This window comes from Cetorhinus maximus, chromosome 20 (assembly GCF_964194155.1).
Source record: "Cetorhinus maximus chromosome 20, sCetMax3.hap1.1, whole genome shotgun sequence".
Lineage (NCBI taxonomy): Eukaryota > Metazoa > Chordata > Chondrichthyes > Lamniformes > Cetorhinidae > Cetorhinus > Cetorhinus maximus.
Window position 1 is genome coordinate 79,253,130 of NC_135898.1, and position 27,207 is coordinate 79,280,336.

General features: G+C 45.4%; 1 protein-coding gene across 2 annotated transcripts in view; it reads right to left on the minus strand.

Annotated features, from left to right (window-relative positions):
• The window catches only part of entpd1 (ectonucleoside triphosphate diphosphohydrolase 1), a 145,385-nt gene extending 120,988 nt beyond the window's left edge, over nucleotides 1-24,397 (minus strand). The window contains exon 1 of one of the 2 annotated variants that reach the window (XM_078564969.1): nucleotides 24,300-24,397. In XM_078564969.1, the coding sequence (XP_078421095.1) occupies nucleotides 24,300-24,378 (79 nt within the window). In that variant the 5' untranslated portion in view covers nucleotides 24,379-24,397. The remainder of the gene's footprint in view (nucleotides 1-24,299) is intronic. The other variant, XM_078564971.1, reaches the window with a different exon arrangement.
• Between the last annotated feature and the right edge of the window lie 2,810 nt (nucleotides 24,398-27,207).

A 27,207-nucleotide genomic window follows, 5' to 3' on the forward strand; every position in this document is an offset into this window, starting at 1 on the left:
AACATGTCCTAATCTCCAATATACAGTGCAAACAGTGAAAAACGGCTTCCACAGACACTAGGCTGTCTATAAAAGTGCTAATAATTAGAAAAATATTCTTCACTCAAGTCAGCTAACTTGTGGATCGAAACATTAAGGTTTGCAAGCTAAGGTGACTGAGAAATGCGGTACTCACTGTTAAACTGGGTCCCACTTTGTGCACACAGTGATACACAATACAGCACATGCCTCAGGCCCATCACTCCACAGAGTTTGTCAGTACAGAATAGGTTCCAAACACACGTGATAAAAGCTTTCTGATAGAAAACATTCTGCAAGCTTTGTGAAGTGGTTGTTTGTCTTAGGTAGAAATGCAAAGACGTTACTGAGGCTTTAGTAACTTTTTGTACAGGAGGTTTAATTGTGTTCTGATCATAGGATTCACACCCAGAGTAACTATGCTGCTTTATGTATCGATGTGCCCTAACTTGTTAATATCTACAGAGGCTGAATGAGAGAATGTTTTAAACAGAGTAAATCTCTTACTCATGAGCAGTACTGGATTGGTCACCTCAGCCTGCTGACATCACTGGTCATTAGTCAGGTGACATTAGCAAGACTCAGCCAGACTGCTAGTCCTCTAATACATACATTTAGAAGTGAGTCACATAGATTGGAAAAGCTCTGGTTCTGATTTGGGTCTGTGCTATAGCTCCTAAACCTGAGTTGAATAAACAGCATGGGGATTAAGGTTGGCCTCAGTGCCTCGCAGTTAGGGAACGTGGTGAACAGCCAAGGATTCTCTTCCTAATGGCTATAAAGTAATGTTTGCTTGACATGTGCATGTATGTCCAGTGAAAATGGAGTCTGCTGTAAGACCCCCTCTACCTGTTGATCAGGTCAGGCAACAGAGAGCTACTGTCTCAAGTGAGTACAAATGTACATGTACACACATAAACATATACATCAACACACATATACACAGACAAGTAGATTCTACAGCACAAACAAACCATTCAACCTAATGCGACTCTGCCAGTGTTTATGTTCCCCACGGGCCTCCCCTCATCCGATCAGCATACCCTTCTAACAGGAACACAGAATTGTTACAGCACAGGAGGTCATTCAGCCTGTTGTGTCTGCACCGGCTCTCTGTTGGAGCAATTTATCTACTGCCACTTTCCCGGCTTCTCCCCATTTCCCTGCACGTTTTTCCTTTTCAGATAATGATCCAATTCCCTTTTGAAAGCCTCAATTCAATCTGCTCCACCACACTCCCAGACAGCGTATTCCACATCCTAACCATCTGCTGCGTGAAGAAGATTTTCCTCATGTCTCTATTGCTCCTACTGCCAATTACCTTAAATCAATGCCCTCTTGTTCTCAATCCTTCTGCTAATGGGAACATTTTCTCCCTATCTACTCTGTCCAGGCCCCTCATGATTTTGAATACCTCTATCAAATCTCCTCTCAGCCCTCTCTTCTCCAAGGAAAATAATGGCAACTTTTCAACTAAAGCTCTTCATCTCTGGGACCATTCTCATGAATCTTTTCTGCACAGTGTTCTATGCAAGTTTAAAATAATTTCCTTGCTTTTATACTCCAAGCCCCTGTTAATAAAGCTTTGGATGCTGAATATTTCATTAACCGTTCTGTCAAGCTGTCCTGCCACCTTCAATGATTCATGCACATTGATATCCAGGTTCCTCTGTTCCTGCACTCTCTTTTGAGTTGTACCCTTTAGTTTATATTGTCTCTCTGCATTCATCCAATCAAAATGAATCATTTTACTGAGCCACATAGAGATATTAGGTCAGATGACCAGAAGCTTGGCCTTGTTGAACCGCTGCATTCCATGCAGTGTGGGTACACCACAGCGAAGAAACGATTGCAGTGCATCTTGTAGATGGTACACACTGCTGTCACTGTGTGTTGATGGTGGAGAGGGTGAATGTTTGTGGATGGGGTGTCAATCAAGCGGGCTGCTTTGTCCTGGATTGTGTCAAGCTACTTAAGTATTTTTGGAGCTGCACTCATGCAGGCATGTGGAGAGTATTCCATCACATTCCTACTGGCTTGTGCATTGTAGATGGTGGGCAGTCTTTGGGAAGACAGGAAGTGAGTTACTCGCTGCAGAATTCCGAGCCTCTGACCTGCTCTTATAGCCACACTATTTATATGCTAGTCCAGTTCAGTTTCTGGTCAATGGTAACCCCTAGGCTGTTGATAGTGGGGAATTCAGTGATGATAATGCCATTTAACATCAAGAGGTGATGATTGGATTCTCTCTTTTTGGAGATGGTCATCGCCTGGTACTTGTGTGGTGTGATTGTTACTTGCCACTTGTCAGCTCAAGCCTGGATATTGTCCAAGTCTTGCTGCATTTAGACATGGACTGTTTCAGTATCTGAGGAGTCATGAATGGTATTGAACATTGTGCAATCATCAGCGAACATCCCCACTTCTGACCTTATGATGGAAGGAAGGTCATTGATGAAGCAGCTGAAGATGGTTGGGCCTAGGACACTATCCTGAGGAACTCCTGCAGTGATCTCCTGGAGTTGAGTTGATTGACATCCAACAACCACAACCATCTTCCTTTGTGCTAGGTATGACTCCAACCAGCGGAGAGTTTTCCCTCTGATTCCCATTGACTCCAGTTTTGCTGGGGCTCCTTGATGTCACACTCAATCAAATGCGGCCTTGATGTTAAGGGAAGTCACTCACCTCACCTCGGGAGTTCAGCTCTTTTGTCCGTGTTTGATCCAAGGCTGTAAAGAGGTCAGGAGCTGAGTGGCCTTGGCGGAATCCAAACTGAGCATCAGTGAGCAGGTTATTGCTAAGCAAGTGCCACTTAATAGTACTGTTGATGACACCTTCCATCACCTTACTGATGATCGAGAGTGGACTGATGAGGCAGAATTGGCCCAGATGGATTTTGTCCTACTTTTTGTGGACATGAAATATCTGGACAAATTTCCACGTAGCTGGGTAGATGCCAGTGTTGTAGCTGTACTGGAACAGCTTGGCCAGGGGGTACAGCAAATTCCGGAGCACAAGTCTTCAGCACTATTGCTGGAATATTGTCAGGGCCCATAGCCTTTGCGCTATCAAGTGCTTCAGCTGTTTCTTGATATCACTTGGAGTGAGCCGAATTAGCTGAAGACTGGCACCTGTGATGGAGGAGGAGGAGGCCGAGCTGGATTATCCACTCGGCACTTCTGGCTGAAGATGGTTGCAAATACTTCAGCCTTATCTTTTGCACTGATCTACTGAGCTGCCCCATCATTGAGGATACTTATGGAGCCTATTCCTCCTCTGAGCTGTTTGATTATCCACCGCCCTTCATGACTGGATGTGACAGGACTGCAGAACTTAGATCTGAGGTTGGTTGTGGAATTTTTTAGCTCTGTCTATCACTTGCTGCTCTTGCTGTTAGGCATGCAAGTAGTCCTGTGTTATAGCTTCACCAGGTTGACACCTCATTTTTAGGTATGCCTGGTGCTGCTCCTGGCATGTCCTCCTGCACTCTTCATTGAACCAGGGTTGATCCCGTTTGATGGTAATGGTAGAGTGGGGGATATGCCGGGCCATGAGGTTACAGATTGTGTTCGAGTATAATTCTGCTGCTGCTGATGGCCCACGGCGCCTCATGAATGCCCAGCTTTGAGTTACTAGATCTGTTTGAAATCTATCCCATTTAGCATAGTACTAGTGCCACACAACACGATGGAGGGTATCCTCAATGTGAAGATGGGACTTCATCTCCACAAGGATTGTGAGGGGGATATTTGTGGAGCCTCCTCCTCCAGTGAGATGTTTAATTGTCCACCACCATTAACGACTGGATGTGGCAGAACTGCAGAACTTAGATCTAATCCGTTGACTTTGGAATCTCTTAACTCTGTCTATCACTTGCTGCTTATGGTGTTTGGCACACAAGTGGTCCTGTGTTATAGCTTCACTGGGTTGATGCCTTATTTTTAGGTATGCCTGGTGATGCTCCTGGCATGCCTTCCTGCGCTCTTCATTGTGACACACTATTCCCATTTGTAAAGCAGATGAACATACAAACAAGGAGCAGGAGTAGGGCATTTACCTCCTTGAGTCTGCTCTACCATTTAATAAGATCATGGCTGATTTGATAGTAACCTGAAATCTGCATCCTGCCTGCCACCGATAACCTATTACCCCCTTGCTTACCAAGAATCTATCCACCTCTACCTTAAAAATATTCAAAGACTCTGCTTCCACCACCTTTTCAGGAAGAGAGTTCCAAAGACTCATGACCTTCTGAGTGAAAAAATTCACTTCATCTCTGTTTTAAATGGGAAACCCCTTATTTTTAAACAGTGACCCCTAGTTCTAGATTCTCCCACAAGAGGAAACATCCTCTCAACATCTACCCTGTCAAAACCCCTCAGGATCTTATATGTTTCAATCAAGTCGCCTCTTATTCTTCTAAACTCCAGCGGATACAAGCCAAGTCTGTCCAACGTTTCCTCATAAGACAACCCACCCATTTCAGGTATTAGTCTAGTAAACCTTCTCTGAACTGCTTCCAATGCATTTACACCCTTCCTTAAATAAGGTAACCAATACTATACACAGGACTCCAAATGTGATCTCACTAGTACCCTGTACAACTGAAACATTACCTCCCTATTTTTGTATTCAATTCCCCTCGCAATAAATGATAACATTCTATTAGCTTTCCTAATTACTTGCTGTACTGGCATTCTGTGATTCATGCAAGAGGACACCCAGATCCCTCTGCACCACAGAGCTCTGCAATCTCTCACCATTTAGATAATATGCTTCCCTTTCATTCTTCCTGCCAAAATGTTCAATTTTCACATTTTCCCACATTATACTCCATCTGCTAGATCTCTGCCCACTCACTTAACCTATCTATATCTGTTTGCAGCCTGCTTATGTCCTCTTCACAATTTACTTTCCTACCTATCTTTGTCATCAGCAAATTTTGCAACCATACCATCATCCAAGTCATTTATATAGCTTGTAAACAGTTGAGGTTCCAGGACTGATCCATGTGGCACACCACTCATTACATCTTGCCAAACTGAAAAAGACCTATTTATGTCTATGTCTGCTTCTTGCTAGCCAGCCAATCTTCTATCCATGCCAAAATGTTACCCCCTATACCGTGAACTTTTATTTTCTGCAATAACCTTTGATGTGGCACTTTATCAAATGCTTTCTGGAAATCTAAGTACAGTACAGCCACCAGTTCCCCTTCATCCACAGCACGTTACTTCCTCAAAGTACTCCAATAAGTTGGTTAAACGTGATTTCCCTTTCACAAAACCACGTTGACTCTGCCTGATAACCTTGAGCTCATCTAAGTGCCCTGCTATAACTTCTTTAATAATAGCTTCTGCTACTTTCCATAAGAACATAAGGCTTAGGGGCAGAAGTAGGCCATTCGACCCATCGAGTGTGCTCTGCCATTCAATGAGATCATGGCTGATCTGATAACCCTCAATTCCACTTTCCTGTCTTTTCCCCATAACCCTTGATTCTCTTACTGATTAAAAATCTGTCTATCTCAACCTTGAATATATTTAATGACTCAGCCTCTACATCATTCTGCAGCAAAGAATTCCACAGATTGACCACACTCTGAGAGGAGAAATTCCTCCTCATCTCTGTCTTAAATGGGCGAGCCCTTACTCTGACATTATGCCCTCTGGTCCTAGATACTCCCACAATGGGAGACAACCTCTCAGCATCTATTCTGTCAAGCCTCCAAAGAATCTTACATGTTTCAATAAGGTCGCCTCTCATTCTTCTAAACTTCAATGAATACAGGACGAACCTACTCAACCTCTCCTCACCAGGAAACCCCTCCATGCCCGGGATCAACTTAGTAAACCTTCTCTGGACTGCCTCCAATGCCAGTATATCTATCCTTAGATAAGGGGACCAAAACTGTTCACAGTATTCTAGGTGTGGTCTAACTAGTGCCTTGTATAGTTTTAGCAAGACTGCCCTATTTTTATACTCCATTGACTTTGAAATAAAGACCAACATTCCATTTGCCTTCCCTATTACCTGCTGATCTTGTCTGCTAGCTTTTTAGGATTCATGCGTAAGGGCCTCCAGAGCTCTGTGCTACAGCTTTCTGCAGTCTTTCTCCATTTAAATAATATTCAGCTCCTCTATTCTTCCTGCTAAAGTGCATAACATCACATTTTCCCACATTATATTCCATCTGCCAAGTTTTTCCCCACTTACTTAACCTGTCTATATTTCTCTGTAGGCTATTTGTGTCATCCTCACGACTTGTCTCCCCATGTATTTTTGTCATCCGCAAACTTGGCAGTAGTCTATTCACTTCCCTCATCAAAGTCATCAACGTAAATTGAAAATAATTGTGGTCCCAGCACTGATCCCTGCGGCACTCCACCAGTTACAGGTTGCCATCTTGAAAATGCCCCCTTATCCCAACTCTCTGTCTTCTATTAGTTAGCTAATCCTCTATCCATGCTAATATACTACCTGTCATGAAGAGATATTAATGTCTATAATGTTATTGGAAATTATTTTTTAAAATAGAGTTCTAGTGGGGTCTATGTGTGTGCCTGTGTATCTTAATTGGATTAAAGCCAGCTAGTCTGGGTGTTTTGATGTTTAGTAGTTATGAGATGTTAATTAGGTAAACGTAAGGAGGGTAGAAGGTAAAGTGTAAATTTGCATTTGTTAAAAAAACCATTCAAGACTGCGCATGAAATCTCACACCTAGCTAAAAGGCGCCAAGCAATGTGCTATTTTTCAGATTACTAATAAATTGGTGGGATGAAAGGATGTTATTGTGAGAAGAGGTAAAGTTAAAAGCATTGCAATACAATGGAAAATTTACATTCAAAGAGAAAGATATGTATAAAGGAGAAAGGAGATTGTGTGTAAGGTAGAGGCTTTTTAAGATCCAACAAGTGCGAGAAACCTCCAGCTTGTAAGCCTCAAACTGGTACCTGCAAAGACCCAGAGCTGAAAGAAACTCACTTTGAATGCAACTGTCCAGGGTGTGCTTTGCCAGGTGTCTGTTTAAATCTATGAGATTTATTATTGCCTTAACGGGGGTGTAACTCAAAGGCAGATTAATTAGGGGATTTTTGTAGTTATTATAGTAGTAATTTTGTAGATGTATGTGTTTACAATCTTTCTTGTATTAATAAACATTTAATTTAGTTTTATAAAAGAGACTCTTGAGATTCGGTGATCTTATTACTACTGAATTCAAAGTCTGCATCTCGAAACCTATAAATTGCAAAAATGGGTTATGACAGTTGCTTCAAGTTTCTCTTTGGGATTTGAACAACTCAGCCTTTACCATCGGCTGTGTCATAATACTACCCACAACACCAGGAGTTCTTATCTTATTAAGTTGCCTTATGTGCGGGACCTTATCGAATGCCTTTTGGAAATCCAAATATATTACATCTACTGGCTCCCCTTTATCTATCCTGCTTGCTACCTCCTCAAAGCATTCTAATAAATTTGTCAGGCATGATTTCCCCTTCATGAGCCCATGCTGACTCTGCTCGATTACATTATGTATTTCTAAATGCTCTGCTATTACATCCTTTAATTTTTTTTTATTCGTTCACAGGATGTGGGCTTCGCTGGCTGGGCCAGCATTTATTGCCCATCCCTAATTGCCTTTGAGAAGGTGGTGGTGAGCTGCCTTCTTGCATCGCTGCAGTCCATGTGGTGTAGGTACACCCACAGTTAGACTCTAACATTTTCCCAATGACGGATGTTAAGCTAACTGGCCTATAGTTACCTGTTTTTTGTCTCCCTCCCTTTTTGAATAAGGGTGTTATATTGGCAGTTTTCTAATCCTCTGGAACTTTTCCCAAATCTAAGGATTCTTGGAAGATTGCTATCCACTATCTCTGTAGCTACTTCCTTTAATATCCTAGGATGCAACCCATCGGGTCCAGGGGACTTATCAGCCTTTAGCCCCATTAGTTTCCCTTGTATATTTTCTCTAGTGATAGTTATTAAATTTATTTCCTCTCCCCCCCCATTTTTCCCATTGATTATTTAGTATTTTTGGAATGCTATTAGTGTCTTCTACTATGAAGACTGATGCAAAGTATTTATTCAACTCCTCTGCCATTTCCTGGTTCCTTATTATTATTTCCCCAGCCTCATTCTCCACGAGGTCTATGTTCACTTTGGCCTCTCTCTTCCTTTTTATATATTTAAAGACAGATGTTAAGCTAACTGCCTGTAGTTTTCCGTTTTCTGCCTCCTTCCCTTTTTGAATAATGGAGTTACATTTGCTATCTTCCAAAATAATGGGACCTTCCCCAAATCTAGGGAGTTTTGGAAAATTAAAACCAATGCATCAAACAGCTCACCAGACACTTCTTTTAAGACCTTAGGATGAAGTCTATCAGGACCCGGGCTCTTGTCAGCCCACAGCTCCGACAATTTACTCAGTACCACTCCTCTGGTGACTGTAATTTTCCTGACTTCCTTCCCACTTCCATTTCCTGGTTTATAGCTGCCTCTGGGATGTTACTTGTATCCTCTATAGTGAAAACTGATGCAAAATACCTGTTCAATTCATCTGCTATCTCCTTATTTTCCAGTATCAATTCCCCAGACTCACGTTCTATAGGACCAACACTCACTTTGTTGACTCTTTTCTTTTTTAAATATTTATAAAAACTCTTACTATCTGTTTTTATATTTCTGGCTAGCTTTCTGTCATCCTTTAATTTTTTCCTCCTTAGTCTTTTAGTCATTCTTTGCTGTTCCTTATATTCTTTTCAATCTTCTGGCCTTCCACCTATCTTTACGCAATTATATGCTTTTTCTTTAAGTTTAATACTATATTTAACCTTTCTAGTTAACCACGGATGGTGTGTCTGTACCTTGGACTTTTTCTCACTCAATAGAATATATCTAATCTGTGTATTTTGAAATATCCCCTTAAATATTAGCCACTGCATCTCTATTGACTTATCCCTTAACCTAATTTGCCAATTCACTTTAGCCAACTCAACTTTCATGACCACGTAATTGCCCTTACTTAAGTTTATAAACTTAGTCTCACACCCACTCTTCTCTCCCCCAAACTAACCTTGGGGCAACTTCGCTATGATGTCATTAATTACTCCCACTTCATTGCACAGTACCAAGTCTAGTATAGCCTGTTCTCTGGTTGGCTCCAGAACGTGCTGTTCTAAGAAATTATTCTGAAAACATTCAATGTACTCCTCATCTAGGCTATCTTTGCCCAGCTGACTTATCCAGTTGGTATGTAAATTAAAATCTCCCATATTATTGCCGTGCCTTTCTGACAAGCTCCCTTTATTTCTTCCTTTATGCTGAACCCTATCATGTGGTTACTGTTAGGGAGCCTGTACACAACTCCCACAAGTGACTTTTTGCCTTTATCATTTTTCATCTCTACCCAAACTGTTTCCATATCCTGGTTTCCAGAACTTAGGTCATCCCTCTCTATTGTGCTTATACCATAATTAACTAACAGAGTCACCCCTCCACTTTGTCCTTGCTTCCTGTCCTTCCTAAGTAGCTTGTATCCTTCAATATTCAGGTCCCAATCCAGATCCTCCTGCAGCCATGTCTCCGTAGTGGTTATCAAATCGTAATTATTTATTTCTATATGCGCTCTCAGTTCATCTGTTTTGTTTAGAATGCCATGTGCATTCAGGTACAGAGCTTTTAGTTTTATCCTCTTCTTTTTATAACCTCGAGTTTCATCTGTTGATTTACTGTTAGATTTGTACTCTATCCCTTCCTGTCACGGTCTGTTTTTCATTTTCCGAGTATAATACCTTTTTCTTTTGTCTTGTCTCTGCTCTTTGATTTACCACATTTTCCCAAATTTGATCCCTTGTCCTCAATATTTAGTTTAAAACCCTCTCTACTTCCCCAGTTATATGCAAGAACACCGGTCCCAGCACAAAGAGGTGTGAATTGCTCCTGTTACAAAGAATCCAGATAATTTTCCCCCTTCCTGATGCATCACAGTGTCTGTAGTTCAGCCTACAGCTCAAACTCTGAGCTAAAGCTGCTCAAACATCAAACACTTACTGCAGATGTGTTTGCCCTGGATCAAACTGGCATCCAGGTGCACCCATGTGCTGTAACTATGACACATTACCTGTCCTAACCTCCTTAATGTGTTCTGATTAACTATTTTATTCAATTATATATTTACTTTCGTTTTTATATATTTATTAACCTTACCACCAGTTGCCAGATTATTTTGAACCTTAGGAATAGGATAAACCCTAGTCACTTACCAGGTACTCACCGAACAACTAGCCTCTTCTCCTGTAGCAGAGCACAGCTACTTCCTGAAGGCTGAGAAAGCGAGAAAGAAGAAAGCAAAAGAGCACCTCTTTTCCTTCCTTCCCTAACTCCCTTAATTACCCAACTCCCATCACTCTAATCTATTCTAAGACCCACTTCTTGCAGTAAACCTTACCAACAGCACCTTTTTCCCCTATGCACCAAATTCCCAAATATACTCACTCGGTCTCTGTCTCACTCAGGTCAAAGACTCCACTCACCTATCGCATGCCTCTTACCGATCGTACACTTAAAAGGTCCCTTTCTGAAATAGATCTGTGATGAGTGGCTCCCTAGCCTAGCTTCCTGCTACAGTTATCAACACCTAATTTAGGCCCTATTCAGGCAAAGGGCTTTCAGATGATTGACGGTTAACTGCCACTAATACATTTTAACTGTTTAACTAGGCTACTTAACTTACTTCAAGGTGTTAATTCTGGGTTGTTAGTTCCAGGTCAGAATCTGACCCTTACTCCAAAATTGAACTTGAAAAAGATTTACCAGTTCAATTCCCGCCTGAACTAAATTCCCTAATATACTCACTCTGCCTCTGTCTCACTCAGGTCAAAGTCTCCACTCACTGATTTTGTGGCTCCTGCTGTACGGATATCTTCATAAGATAAGGGCTCCTGAGAAAATTGTCGTGTGCAGCACAACCGCCAAGCTAAATGGGATAGATATCAATCAGATCTAGCAACTCAAGACTGGGCAACTATGAGGTGCTGTGGGCCATCAGCAGCAGCAGAATTGTACTCGAACACAATCTGTAACCTTATGGTCCACGGTATACCCCACTCTATCACTACCATCAAGCCAGGGGATCAACTGTGGTTCAATGAAGAATGCAGGAGGGCTTGCCAGGAGCAGCACCAGGCATACCTAAAAATAAGGTGTCAACCTGGTGAAGCTACAACACAAGGCTACTTGCATGCCAAACAGAAAAAGCGGCAAGTGATAGACATGGCTTAGCGATTCCAGAACCAATAGGTCAGATCTAAGCTCTGCAGTCCTGCCATAACCAGTCATGAATGGTGGTGGACAATTAAACAACTCACTGGAGGAGGAGGCTCCACAAGTATCTCAATCTTCAATGATGTGGGAGCCCAGCATGTCAGTGCAAACGATAAAGCTGAAGTATTCGTAACAACCTTCAGCCAGAAGTGCCGAGTGGCTGATCCATCCCAGCCTCCTCCAAAGATCCCCAATATCACAGATGCCAGTCTTCAGTCAATTCAATTCACTCCACGTGATATCAAGAAATGGCTGAAGGCACTGGATACTACAAAAGCTATGAGCCCTGACAATATTCTGGGATTTGTACTCAAGACTTGTGCTCCAGAACTTGCCGCACCCCTAGACAAGCTGTTCCAGTACAGCTACAAAACAGGCATCTACCCAGCTATGTGGAAAATTGCCCAGATATGTTCTGTACACAAAAGCACAAATCCCATTCGGCCAATTACCACCCCATCAGTCTACTCTTGATCATCAGTAAAGAGATAGAAGGGATCATCAACAGTGCTATCCAGCAGCATTTACTTAGCAATAGCCTGCTCACTGACGCTCAGTTTGGGTTCCGTCAGGGTCACTCAGCTCCTGACCTCATTACAGCCTTGGTCCAAACATGGACAAAAGACCTAAACTCCCGAGGTGAGGTGAGGTGAGAGTGACTGCCCTTGACATCAAGGCAGCATTGGGCTTAGTTTGGCATCGGGGAGCCCTAGCAAAACTGGAGTCAATGGGAATCAGGGGGAAAACTCTTCACTGGTTGGAGTCATACCCAGCACAAAGGAAGATGGTTGTGGTTGTTGGAGGTCAATCATCTCAGTTCCAGGACACCACTGCAGGAGTTCTTCAGGGTAGTGTCCTAGGCCCATCCACCTTCAGCTGCTTCATCAATGGCGTTTGCCACATCATAAGGTCAGAAGTGGGGATGTTCGCTGATGATTGCACAATGTTCAGCATCACGCACGACTCCTCAGATACTGAAGCAGTTCATGTCCAAATGCAGCAAGACCTGGACAATATCCAGACTTGGGCTGAGAAGTGGCAAGTCACATTCGCACCACACAAGTGTCCGGCAAAGACCATCTCCAACAAGAGAGTATCTAACCATCGCCCCTTGACATTCAATGGCATTACCTTCACTGAATCCCCCATTATCAACAGCCTGGGGGTTACCATTGACTAGAAACTATACTGGACTAACCATATAAATACTGTGGCTAGAAGAGCAGGTCAGAGGCTGGGAATCCTGTGGCAAGTAACTCACCTCCTGACTCCCCAAAGCCTGTCCGCCATCTACAAGGCACAAGTCTGGAATACTCCACACTTTCTTGGATGAGTGCAGCTCCAACAACACTCAAGAAGCTTAACACCATCCAGGAGGGAGCAGCCCGCTTGATTGGCACCCCATCCACAAATATTCACTTGCTCCATCACCGACCTCTTTACAGGGTGTCTTGTGGCTACATCTGTACCCAGGCAGGAAATTAGGGCCTCTGGGCCTACCTGCAATGTTGGTCCCCTGGCCTGTCACACCCAAACTTACCCCGTAAGTGCAAGAAGTGGAAAATTCCAGGTGGCATCCTTTAATTGGTCTTAATTAGGCTCTTACTGAGTCTGGAAAAACTCAGCAAGTCTGGCAGCATCGGCGGAGAAGAAATCAGTCAACGTTTCGAGCCTTCATGGCCCTTCGGCAGAACTGCAGCATAGTTTCAACAAGGGAGAAATATAAATTGGTTTAAGGTGGGTGCGGGGGTGGGGTGGGGGGGGAAGAGACACATTGAGGGTGTGGTGTGAGCAGATAATAATCAAAAGATGTCACAGACAAAAGGTCCATCTCTGACACTTCTCTTCCCTTCCTTGACCTCTCTGTCTCAATTTCTGATGATAGACTGTCCACCAATATCCATTACAAACCTACCGACTCCCACAGCTACCTCGACTACAGCTCCTCACACCCCGCTTCCTGTAAAGACTCCATCCCATTCTCTCAGTTCCTTCGCCTCCGTCGCATCTGTTCTGACGACTCTACCTTCAAAAACAGCTCCTCTGACATGTCCTCCTTCTTCCTTAACCGAGGTTTTCCATCCACGGTCGTTGACAGGGCCCTCAACCGTGTCCGGCCCATATCCCGCGCATCCTCCCTCACGCCTTCTCCTCCTTCCCAGAAACATGATAGGGTCCCCCTTGTCCTCACTTATCACCCCACCAGCCTCCGCATTCAAAGGATCATCCTCCGCCATTTCCGCCAACTCCAGCATGATGCCACCACCAAACACATCTTCCCTTCACCCCCCTTGACGGCATTCCGTAGGGATCGTTCCCTCCAGGACACCCTGGTCCACTCCTCCATCACCCCCTACTCCTCAACCCCCACTTATGGCACCTCCCCATGCCCACGCAGAAGATGCAACACCTGCCCCTTCACTTCCTCTCTCCTCACCGTCCAAGGGCCCAAACACTCCTTTCAAGTGAAGCAGCATTTCACTTGCATTTCCCCTAACTTAGTCTACTGCATTTGTTGCTCCCAATGCGGTCTCCTCTACATTGGAGAGACCAAACGCAAACTGGGCGACCGTTTTGCGGAACACCTGCGGTCTGTCCGCAAGAAAGACCCAAACCTCCCTGTCGCTTGCCATTTTAACACTCCACCCTGTTCTCTTGCCAACATGTCTGTCCTTGGCTTGCTGCATTGTTCCAGTGAAGCCCAACGCAAACTGAAGGAACAGCACCTCATCTTCCGACTAGGCACTTTACAGCCCTCTGGGCTGAATATTGAATTCAACAACTTTAGATCTTAAACTCCCCCTCCCCCCATCCCCACCCCGTTTCTTTTCCCCCCCACCCGCCTTTTTTTTTCAATAATTTATATAGATTTTTCTTTCCCCACCTATTTCCATTATTTTTAAATCTAAAACTAAAACCTTTAGTCTTTCCACCCCACCCCCCACTAGAGCTGTACTTTGAATATCCTGTTTTCCATTCTTAATTAGCACTTTTCTCAGACAAAGACCACCACCTTCAACACCTCTTTGACCCTTTTGTCTCTGACATCTTTTGATTATTATCTGCTCACACCACACCCTCAATGTGTCTCTTCGCCCCCCCCCACCCCCGCACCCACCTTAAACCAATTTATATTTCTCCCTTGTTGAAACTATGCTGCAGTTCTGCCAAAGGGCCATGAAGGCTCGAAACGTTGACTGATTTCTTCTCCGCCGATGCTGCCAGACTTGCTGAGTTTTTCCAGGTAATTCTGTTTTTGTTTTGTTTTGGATTTCCAGCATCCGCAGTAGCTTTTAGCTTTTTGTTTTTATCTTATTGAGTCTAATTGGCTATCTGCTTCTTGGGGCCAGATAGCCTTGCTGGCCCAACCAACCTCGGCAAAAATATTTTAGCCTGAGGAAATGGTCACACCAGCCAGCATGTATATTTGAGCCCTGTCCACCTCAGCTTGTGCTCCCAGCAGGGCTTGATAATTCAGCCCTTAGAGTTTAGATTTCCAACAATGTTGCTCTCCATTTAAAGTCGCAAGGTAAGGTCATCCTTCGCCTACGCTGAACACATTATTACAAATGCAGGTAACAAGTTTTGAAATGTTTGGGGTTTTAGGATTGTATAATTAGTAGGCTACGGTACTTCAGATACTTTATATACATTTTTCTTTCAGATTTCCAGCATCCACAGTGTTTTGCTTTTATTGTTGACCATCAAACCTGGTTGTTATGACATTGTAAGATCCTGACTGGAAATAACTTCCACCATAACCTTTTCAACTTTGAAATACAGCACTGCCAGTAACAATCAGCTACGACAAAGCACTCGAACCAGAGCTGGGACCTTGTGCCATGAACACTGCAACCGCAAATGCAAAATGCCTCAATGAAGCAGTTCATAATAACCACAGCTCTAAACCACAACACCTTTCACCAAACGTGTTAATTTTCTAACACATTCACAGTGGGTGGAATGAGTCATAGCTTGACTCAAATGATAAAGAAATTGGAGGGTTAGAATTCTACAGAAAATTCTGAAACTTTTTGAGCATAAATACTGAAGATTGTTTGTACAGGTTAGAAACTTGTAACAATACCCGAGGACCAGTAACAGGGACGCAGGCTGAGGATCAGTAACAGGGACAGAGGATCAGGATCAGTAATAGGTACACAGGATGAGGATCAGTAACAGGGACACAGAGGAGGATCAGTAACAGGGACACAGGATAAGGATCAGTAACAGGGACAGAGGATGAGGATAAGTAATAGGGACACAGGATAAGGATCACTAACAGGAATACACATTGAGGATCAGTAACAGGGACACAGGATCAGGAACAGGGACACAGACTGAGGATCAGGAACAGGGACACAGGCTGAGGATCAGTAACTGGGACACAGACTGAGGATCAGTAAGAGGGACACAGACTGAGGATCAGTAACAGGGACAGAGGATCTGGATCAGTAACAGGGACACAGACTGAGGATCAGTAACAGGGACAGAGGATCTGGATCAGTAACAGGGACACAGACTGAGGAACAGTAACAGGTACACAGGTTGTGGAACAGTAACAGGGACACAGACTGAGGAACAGTAACAGGGACACAGGCTGAGGAACGGTACAGGGACAGAGCATGAGGATCAGTAATAAGGACACAGACTGAGGATCAGTAACAAGGACACAGGCTATTGATCAGTAACAGGGACAGAGGATGAGGATCAGTAACAGGGACACAGGCTGAGGAACAGTAACAGGAACAGAGGCTGAGGATCAGTAACAGGGGCACAGACTGAGGATCAGTAAGAGGGACACAGACTGAGGATCAGTAACAGGGACAGAGGATCTGGATCAGTAACAGGGACACAGACTGAGGAACAGTAACAGGGACACAGACTGAGGATCAGTAACAGGTACACAGGTTGTGGAACAGTAACAGGGACACGGACTGAGGAACAGTAACAGGGACAGAAACCTGAGGGCCTGTGACTAGACAGATTGCTGAATTTTGTTGGCACTGTACAACCATGACCATAAACAGGAGTGGACTCTGTGCTGAGCTGACAGCCACTGGGGCGTGGCATTTTACAGGCTTCATCTGTAAAACAAGGCCACTGCACGGATCTCTGCCCAATTGCGGATGGGAGTTCACCCCAATGAGCTGATGGCGCAATCAGAGATCGCCTGAGGTTACAAAATGAAGGAGGGCGTGGCAGTGACCTGAAGAGCAGGTAAGTTAATTTTGAAAAGCTGGGGGCACCTGGACAGGCCTCAGCAATCAGGGTTGATGGGTCATATTGCAGCTATGGTCATTTCTGCTGCAGGACCACCACGTAGTCCATGGAGCTGCCATAAAGAGGACCCCTCATTGGAAGCGTGGGGGCTGCTAGTCTTTGCTTGGTCGTCTCCTTGTGCAGCAGCCGGCCATACTGAAGTGGACAAATTGCTGCCGTGGGTGGGAAGTGGCCTTTAACTGGCTCATTTGGCCATCTGCTGGGCAGTTGCAACCCTGACGCTCCTGCCACTGGTAGTGTGCCTTTGTGGCAAGAATTAAGACTTTGGGCTTCCCTTCCGTGCCTTCCGCCACCACCTTCCCAACCCACTCACTTCCCTCAGGGCTGGGAAAGCTCAGCTTACAGATTGAGCCTTTGAAAAATAAAGGGAAAGGCATAGAAAAATGTTTTCACACGGTACGGTATTAGAGCTGGAAATATTTATCAGCCATGATTGAATGGAGGAGCAGACTCGATGGGCCGATTGGCCTAATTTCTGCTCCTATGTCTTAAGTGGTTTGGAGGCTGTAACAGTGAAAATGGAATTGAAAAGTATTTGAAAAAGAAAGTACAAGAGGAGCCAGGGGAATACCAGGGATTTGAGCACATCTCGATCTCCGGTCCAACTTCACACCCAATGGTTTAAATGATGATGTTCCATCACTGTCGTTATATAGAAAGACAGAGCTCACCCCTCGCACACTGATGCACTGTGGTTGCAGTGTAGGATGCGAATTGTTTCTTTCAACATCACACTCCAGCAACTGCAACCTCCAATATCACCCACAAGCAGAAACATTTCCTCTTTAGCCTGTCCTATCAAACCCTTTCAAGATCTCTATCAGGTCACTCCTCAGTCTTCTCTTTTCTGGAGAAAAGAGCCTCAGTCCGTTCAGTCTTTTCTGATAATTGTAACTTTTCAACCTTTGTATCATCCTCGTAAGTCATTTTTGCACCATTGCCAGTGCCTCTATATCCTATTTATAATCCGGAGACCAGAACCATGTTACTTAACTGTTTTTGATCATCAGTCATTAGTAGAAATTTGCTCAATGAACAGCATGTTGGCTTTTATCTCAAAGGAGATGGAATAAAAATGGCTGGACGTAGTGTTTCAGTCGTACAGAGCCTTGGTCAGATCTCATTTAGACACTGATTTCAGTTCTGGACACTGCATCTCAAGAAGGACATATCAACGTCCAAAGGGGTGCAGCACATATTCACCAGAACAATGCTGTGGCTTAAGTAATGAGTTCAAGTGCATAAGCTTGCTTGTTTGAGTTTAGAAGGTTGAAGGGTGATATACTTGGAGTATTTAACATGATAGAGGGACTTGATGGGAAGATATAAGGAAAGTATTTCCTCTGGTGGGGTTTCTCGGGACATAATCTTAAAATTAGAGCTAGGTCTTTTACATGTGAAGTGTCAGCTGAGATTGTGTGCTCCGGTCTGTAGTGACAAACTCCACCTCTCTCTCCAAGGTGAGTGTGCTTCGAACTCAAGCTAATACTTCAGGCAATGGTCACGATGGTGGTCCCATGGGCCATCGATCTGGTCGGGCGGAAATGACTCTCGTTCCTCCGGCCTGGGTATTCTGCTGCGGGGAGGCAACTTCACCGTCTCCGAGGTTAAGGAGGTGGTGGGCGGGCGACTCCTCGTAGCAGACGTAATGTACAAGAACGCTCCACTCCGGTTAATTAACGTGTATGGCCCGGCACAAGGGGCTGAGCGGCTGGAGGTTTTTCAGCAGCTCCCACTGCTGCTGGCGACCTCCAGGCCGGTCATTCTGGGCGGTGACTTCAACTGCATCATCGATGCGGCTGGACGATCCAGCAGGGCCGGCAGCAGATTGGACGCTACGTCCAGATCCCTGATGGAAACAGTTAAGGATGCCAAGCTGCACGACGTCTTCAGCAACCCTGCAGACGGAGCGCAGCGTAGATACACCCGGTCACGGCCAGACGGGTCCATTGGTTCCAGGATAGACTTCCTGTTTGTGTCCCGTGCATTCACAGTCAGATCCACCGACGTCAAGCCGGTGTTCTTCTCTGACCACTGCCTCCTACTGGCGGACTGCCACTTGGAGAAGGACCTGAGGGTGGGCAGGGGGGCATGGAAGCTAAATGTGCAACTGCTGACCCCAGAGAACATTGAGGAGCTCAAGAGGGATTACAAAGGTTGGAGAACCGTGAAACCCCTCTTTGAGTCCCTGACACACTGGTGGGAAGCGATCAAGGGAAACATCAAGAGGTTTTTCATCCTCAAAGGCACCCAGAAAGCTAGAAAGGAACAGAGGGAAATGTCCCGACTCCAGAAAAACATGCAGAATCTGCTCCGGCTGCAGTCGATGGGGGTCGATGTCAAGGAGGAGCTCCAAGAGGTGAAGAGCTAGCAAGCCTCGCACTTTGCCTCGGAGGCCTCCAAGATCATCTTCCGTTCCAGAGTCCGCTCCGTGGAGCAGGATGAGACGTGCTCACGTTTCTTCTTCCAAAAGGTACACAGAGAGAGCTCTGTGATCAGCAGCCTGAAGGAAGAAGACGGCTCAGTAAAGTCATCACGGTCCGACATTTTGAGGATCAGCAAATCCTTTTATGCCGGATTGTATGACGTGAAGCCCATGGACAGCACGGCCTCCCAGTCCTTCCTGTCCTCTATCACGGAGGTCTTAGACGACAGTACACGGGAGAGCCTGGACAAACCGCTAACTCCTGATGAACTGACTAAGGCCCTTGAGTCCTTCGAGAAGAGTAAAACTCCCGGAAGCGACGGCTTGCCGGCGGAGTTGTATTCGGCTCTGTGGGACTTGATCGGCCCAGACCTGCTAGGAGTGTACGAGAGTATGCTCCTGGCCGGTAGTATGTCAGAATCCATGAGGAAAGGCATCATCACCCTCATCTACAAGCACAAGGGGGAAAGGGAGGAAATTAGAAATTGGCGACCCATTTCACTGTTGAATGTGGACTATAAGATTCTGTCCAAGGTCATCGCCAATCGGGTCAAATCCGCTCTGGAATTGGTGATTCACCCTGACCAGACCTGCTCTGTGCCAGGCAGGAAGATCTCTGACAGCCTCGCGCTGCTCAGGGATACGATTGCCTATGTACAGGACAGGGGTGTGGATACCTGCCTCATCAGCTTGGATCAGGAGAAGGCCTTTGACAGAATATCGCACACCTACATGGGGGATGTGCTCTCCAAAATGGGGTTTGGGGAGGGAATTCGAAATTGGATCCAACTGCTCTACACTAACATCAGTAGCGCAGTCTCAATCAATGGGTGGGAAACAGATAGCTTTCCGATTAAATCTGGAGTCAGGCAGGGCTGTCCTCTCTCGCCTGTTCTTTTCGTGTGTTGCATAGAACCCTTTGCCGAGTCCATCAGGAAGGATCCGGGCATAAGAGGAGTGACGATCCCAGGCAGTGGAGGCACTCAGGTAAAAGCCTCCCTGTACATGGACGACGTCGCCGTCTTCTGCTCGGATCCGCTGTCGGTGCGCAGACTGATGCACATCTGCGACCAGTTCGAACTGGCCTCGGGAGCCAAGGTAAATCGTGGGAAGAGCGAGGCCATGTTCTTTGGGAACTGGGCTGACCGATCCTTTGTCCCCTTCACTGTCAGGGCTGACGGCCTGAAGGTGCTGGGGATATGGTTCGGAGGGACCAGGGCATGCGTTAGAAACTGGAAGGAGCGAGTGGCTATGGTGAAAAGGAAACTGGGCATGTGGGAGCGACGCTCCCTCTCCATTGCGGGTAAGAACCTGGTCATCAGGTGTGAGGCACTCTCGCTGTTGCTGTACGTGGCGCAGGTCTGGCCCATTCCAGACTCCTGCGCGATGGCGATCACTCGAGCCATCTTCCGCTTTATCTGGAGGTCGAAAATGGATCGTGTCCGCAGGGACGCGATGTACAAGCCTCTAGATAAAGGGGGAAAAAACGTGCCCAACATCGCCCTCATACTGATGGCCACCTTTGTGTGTGGCTGCATCAAGCGGTGCGTAGACCCTCAGTACGCAAACACCAAGTGTCACTACGTGCTGAGGTTCTACCTGTCCCCGGTGTTGCGAAGGATGGGTCTGGCCACGCTGCCGCGGAACGCTCCAAGTAGTTGGACCGTGCCGTACCACCTGTCCCTGGTGGAAAAATTTATGCAGAAAAACACCTTTGACCACAAGTCCATCAGGCAGTGGTCAGCACGTAACGTCCTAGAGGCCCTGAGGGAAAAGGAGAGGGTGGACCCTGTGGGATGGTTCCCCGAGCAGACTGTCAAAGTCATTTGGCAGAATGCCTCATCGCCAGAACTTTCCAACAAGCACCAAGACGTAGCATGGCTGGTGGTGAGAAAGGCCCTCCCCGTCAGATCCTTCCTACACGCCAGGAGTCTCACCCCCTCTGCACGTTGCCCTCGAGGTGGCTGTGGTGGGGAAGAGACCGTTGTTCACCTCCTTGTGGATTGTGCCTTTGCAAAGAAAGTCTGGAGAGAGATGCAGTGGTTGCTGTCGAGGTTCATCCCGAGCAGTTCTGTGACACAGGACTCTGTGCTCTACGGGCTGTTCCCAGGGACACACACCGAGACAAACATCAACTGCAGCTGGAGGATCATCAACTCGGTGAAAGACGTGCTTTGGTCTGCCCGAAACTTGTTGGTCTTCCAGCACAAAGAGTTGTCCCTGACCGATTGTTGCGGACTGGCACAATCCAAAGTCCAGGACTACGTGCTGAGGGACGCACTAAAGCTTGGGGCAGCTGCCGCAAAGGCGCAATGGGGAAGGGTCGCTGTCTAAGACCTTTCTGCCACAGCGCACCGAGAGACTGGGAACTGTTTAGAGCCCCTCGGGCTGTACAGCTCAAAATGAAAGGCTGTAAATGATTGTAATATTGTTTGTACTGATGCACCTGGTGATACATTTTGTAAAAGTTTAACCTGGATTGTACCCTTGTAATGGTGTTTTTGAAATGGTTTGGAATGTGATTGAAGATATTTTATGAATAAAGTATATTTTTGCAAAAAAAAAAATACTTCAGTCAATTTGTTCGCATTCATTTCTCCAAGATTTCACACTGACACATGACTGACAATACTAAGTGTACCTGTAGCTTCAGTGTCCTGATGACCTCACAGTAGGCAGTGCCCACCAGCACTGGAGATCATAATTAGAATTGAGCTATGAGGCTAAAACCCAATTCATCTCACCAGTTCCTGAAATGGGTTAAAGTATATTGTTGGAACTTCACTTTGCACCTAACTCTTACTATAAATGATGGGGTGATGTTCGATGGGATAAAGTAAAGGAAACTTCAATCTTTAGCTACAGATCGTGTGCTCTACAGAAGAGCTCTGTGGCTTTTTCTCATCCCTGATCGTTCCCATGTTCTACGGTCAATGTTGAAAAGTCCAAAGCTAATACTACATACAAAAATGTGTAAATCAAGATTCTATCCTGCTGCTCTGGTACCTCTCACATTAATGAGCAAAGATAATTACACATACAGAAAACTCACATTGAAAGATAATTGCATTATGGAAATGACAAGTAATACACTGTCATTGGAAGCAGTTCAGAGAAGATTCACTGGGCTGATTCCTAGCATGAAGGGTTTGTCTAATGAGGAAAGATTGAGCAGGTTGGGCCTATACTCATTGGAGTTTAGAAGAATGAGTGGTGATCTCATTGAAACATATAAGATCCTGTAGGGGCTTGACAGGGTGGATGCTGAGAGGATGAACCTAGAACTAATTGGCACAGTTTAAAGATAAGGAGTCTCCCATTTAGGACAAGATGAGGAGGAATTTCTTTTCTCTGAGGGTCGTTAGTGTTTGGAATTCTCTTCCCCAGAGAGCAGTGGCGGCTGGGTCATTGAATATACTCAAGTCTGAGTTAGACAGATTTTTGATTGACAAGGCAGTCAAGGGGTATGGGGGCCGACAGGACAGTGAAGTTAATGCCACTGTCAGATCAGCCATGATCTTATTGAATGGCGCAATAGACTTGAGGGGCTGAATGGCCTACTCCTGCTCCTATTTCTTAAGTTCTTATCATTCATCCCCATGTGGCGGGGCAGGGCTGCGCCCCAACAATCTTATATACTATCTGTGTGAAATTCGGAGATGATCAGAGGGTGTGTGGCTGGAGCTGATTACACACAGAGAGGAGAGGCCATGGAGGAATTCAAAAACAAACATAAAAATTTAAAATCAAATAATTGTTCTGCAGTCAGTCAGCGAGCACTGGGGTGAGGCATGTTTGGGATTTGATGCAAATTAGACCACAGGCAGAGTTTTGGGTGACGTAGAGAGTAGAACATGGGAGGCCAGCCAGGAATGTATTAGAATAAAAACAGAATTACCTGGAAAAACTCAGCAGGTCTGGCAGCATCGGCGGAGAAGAAAAGAGCTGACGTTTCGAGTCCTCATCACCCTTCAACAGAACTGAGTTCTGTTGAAGGGTGATGAGGACTCGAAACGTCAACTCTTTTCTTCTCCGCCGATGCTGCCAGACCTGCTGAGTTTTTCCAGGAAATTCTGTTTTTGTTTTGGATTTCCAGCATCCGCAGTTTGTTGTTTTTATCTCTGTGTATTAGAATCATCAAGTCTAGAGGTAACAAAGGCATGAATTAGCATTTCAGCAGCAGATCAGCTGAGGCAGAGCTGGAATCAGGAATAGGTGGTCTCACTAATGGCATGGATATGTGGTCAGAAGCTCATCTTGGGGTCATATGTGACACCAAGGTTGGGAATAGTAAGGTTCAGCCTCAGTTTCCAGGGAGAGGAATGGGGGGGGTGGGTCGGGGGCTGGTGGTTTGTGGTTGGAACTTGTGGTTTGGTCTTCCCAATATTTAACGGGAGGAATTTCCTGTTCAACCCGTACTGAATATGGGACAAGCAGCGTGGCAACTTGGAGACAGTGGACAGACTGAAACTCTGACTAAGACACTTCAGCCCGACACAGTGTCTGAGACAGACTGAGATCCCACTGGTCCATCCTGTTAACAAAGGATGTTGGTGCGTCAGTCATGGTGATGGTCGGTTCATTGTTGGAATTATTCCAGAATTCGAAACACATTTCGTGAGAACTAACATACCGATTCCTCGAAAATCCTCTACTGAGGCACAAGCTCATTTTGAGGGTCATACTGGCTCTGAAGGCAGTGAACTCCCAAACTCGGTGACTGGATAGTTTAATTAATCTATTTGCATATCGGAAATTTACAGCAAATTGCATGTGTTTATCGTGAAATTAAAAACGTACTTGTGCTTAGTTCCTTCTTTTGAAAAGATGGGTTAGTCTCTAAGTGTTAATGTTCAGCTGTGTGTCCTCCCGGTAAGCTTTGCAAAGCATTTGCAGTCAGTGTTCTAGTTGACGATTGTGACAGAAATGACAGGCAGCAGCCTCTGTCCACTCACTCACTCACTCACTGAAAGACCTCGTAGAAATTGCCCGGGATTTAACTGTTGTAATTCCGTTAGTCAAACTGACGACAAAAATCAAAGTGAGCGCCGTCAAACATTCAGCAGTGAGAGCTCGGTCCGGTCTCAGCTCATTGCCCAAAGCGCAAGCCCCTCCATGTAAGAGATTAACAAATATACTTCATCCACTTCCAGCTTTACCGCTGCCTGCCCCGAGTTTTCTCCCAATGTCCTGCTTTCTTCCCTTCAATAATTAAGGTCATATATTTTCCCATCTTTCCTCCTACCTTCCTGTGCCTCAATCATCTCAGCGTCTGTCCCGCTCTCTAGCTCCAGGGGTTTCTTGGTGTCGGTTCTGCCTTCCATCTGGAGCCGTGCTTTTCACAAAGGTGGGAGGAGTCAATGCCTTGAGTTAAACCTCTGGGGCTGGACAGGGCTGAATGAAACACCCATTCCTTTTCTTTGCACGATGAGTTCAAAACACAACAATCATTTCCTCAGCCTTTCTGATTTTTCAAGTACTAACAGCTTCCTTTTTCTTCTGGATGGATTACTTGTTCTGTTATCAGTCACCATCCTGATCAAACCAACAGCTTTCTGCAAAGGCACAGTAACCGGACGGCAAAAGGATCATCCTCCGCCATTTCCGCCAACTCCAGCATGATGCCACCACCAAACGCATCTTCCCTTCACCACCCCCCCCCCCCCTCCCCCCCACCGTCAGCATTCTGTAGGGATCGTTCCCTCCAGGACACCCTGGTCCACTCCTCCATCACCCCCTACACCTCAACCCTCTCCCACGGCACCTTCCCATGCAACCGCAGAAGGTGCAACACCTGCCCCTTTACTTCCCCCCTCCTCACCGTCCAAGGGCCCAAACACTCCTTTCAAGTGAAGCAGCATTTCACTTGCACTTCCCTCAATTTAGTCTACTGCATTTGCTGCTCCCAATGCGGTCTCCTCTACATGGAGAGACCAAACGCAGACTGGGTGACCGCTTTGTGGAACACCTTCGGTCTGTCCACAAGCATGACCCAGATCTTCCTGTCGCTTGCCATTTCAACACACCACCCTGCTCTCATGCCCACATGTCCGTCCTTGGCCTGCTGCAATGTTCCAGTGAAGCTCAACGCAAACTGGAGGAACAGCACCACATCTTTCGATTAAGCACTTTACAGCCTTCTGGACTTAACATTGAGTTCAACAATTTCAGATCATGAACTCTCTCCTCCATCCTCACCCATTTTTGATCCCCTTTTTTCTAATAATTATTATATTTTAAAAACATTTAAATACATATTTTTCTTTTCCCACCTATTTCTCTTATTATTTTAAAAATTTATTTCCATTTATTGTTTTATCCCCACCTTTTAGCCTATTTCAATCCTCACCCCCACTAGGGCCATTTGTCACTGGCTCATCCTGCTTTCTACCCTTAATGTCACCATTAGCACATCCTTTAGCTGATATCACCACTGTCAACACCCCTTTGACCTTATGTTTATGACATCTTTTGCAATCCCTCCTTTGCCTCCACCTATTACTGGCCCTCTATCCAGCTTCACTTGTCCAACCCCCCTTAAACAGCTTATATTTCACCACATTTCTATTTCTCTTTAGTTCTGATGAAGAGTCATACGGACTCGAAATGTTAACTCTGTTTTTCTCTCCACAGATGCTGTCGGACCTGCTGAGCTTTTCCGGCAATTTTTGATTTTGAACCGGATCCATATCCCATTTTCACTGTGAGACAATATCCAGATCCATAACCCACCTCACTGTGAGACAGATATCTGGATCCATATTCCATCTCACTATGAGACAGATATCCGGATCCATATTCCACCTCACTGTGAGACCGATATCTGAATCCATATCCCACTTTCACTGTGAGAGCAATATCCAGTTCCATATCCCACTTTCACAGTGAGACCAAAATCCAGATCCATATCCCACCTCCCTGTGAGACTGGTATCCGGATCCATATTCCACTTCACTGTGAGATTGATATCCAGATCTATAATTCCACCTCACTGTGAGATTGATATCCAGATCCATATTCCACCTCACTGTGAGATCGATATCTAATTCTATACTCCACCTCACTGTGAGACCATTATTCAGATCCATATCCCACCTCACTGTGAAACTGATATCCGGATTCATATCCCACCTCACTGTGAGACTGATAATGAGATCCATATCCCACCTTACTGTGAGATCGATATCCGGATCCATACCCCACCTTCACTGTGAGACCGATATCTGGATCCATATCCCACCTCCCTGTGAGACAGATATCTGGATCCATATTCCACCTCACTGTGAGATTGATATCCAAATCTATATTCCACCTCACTGTGAGACTGATATTCAGATCCATATGCTACCTCAATGTGAGACCGATATCCGGAACCATATCCCACCTCACTGTGAGACAGATATCCAGATCCAAATCCCACTTTCACTGTGAGAGCAATATCTGTATCCATATACCACCTCACTGTGAGATAGATGTCCGGATCCATATCCCACCTTCACTGTGAGACCGATATCCGGATCCATATCCCACCTCCCTGTGAGACAGATATCTGGATCCATATTCCACCTCACTGTGAGATTGATATCCAAATCTATATTCCACCTCACTGTGAGATAGATATCCGGATCCATATCCCATTTTCACTGCGAGACCGATATCCAGATCAATATCCCACCTTCACTGTGAGACCGATATCCGGATCCATATCCCACCTCCCTGTGAGACAGATATCCGGATCCATTTCCACCTCACTGTGAGATTGATATCCAGATCTATATTTCACCTCACTGTGAGATTGATATTCAGATCTATATCCCACCTCGCTGTGAGACTGATACTCAGATCCATATCCCACCTTTTCTGTGAGACCAATGTCTGGATCCATATCCCACCTTCACTGTAAGACTGATATTCAGATCCATATCCCACCTCACTATGAGACTGATATCTGGATCTATATCCCACCTCACTATGAAATAGATATCTGGCTCTATTTCCCACCTCACTGTGAGACTGGTATCCGGGTCAATACCTCGCCTCACTGTGAGACCGATATCTGAATTCATATCCCACCTTCACTGTGAGACCGATATCTGGATCTGTATCTCACCTCACTGTGAGACCGATATTCAGATCTATTTCCCACCTTCTCT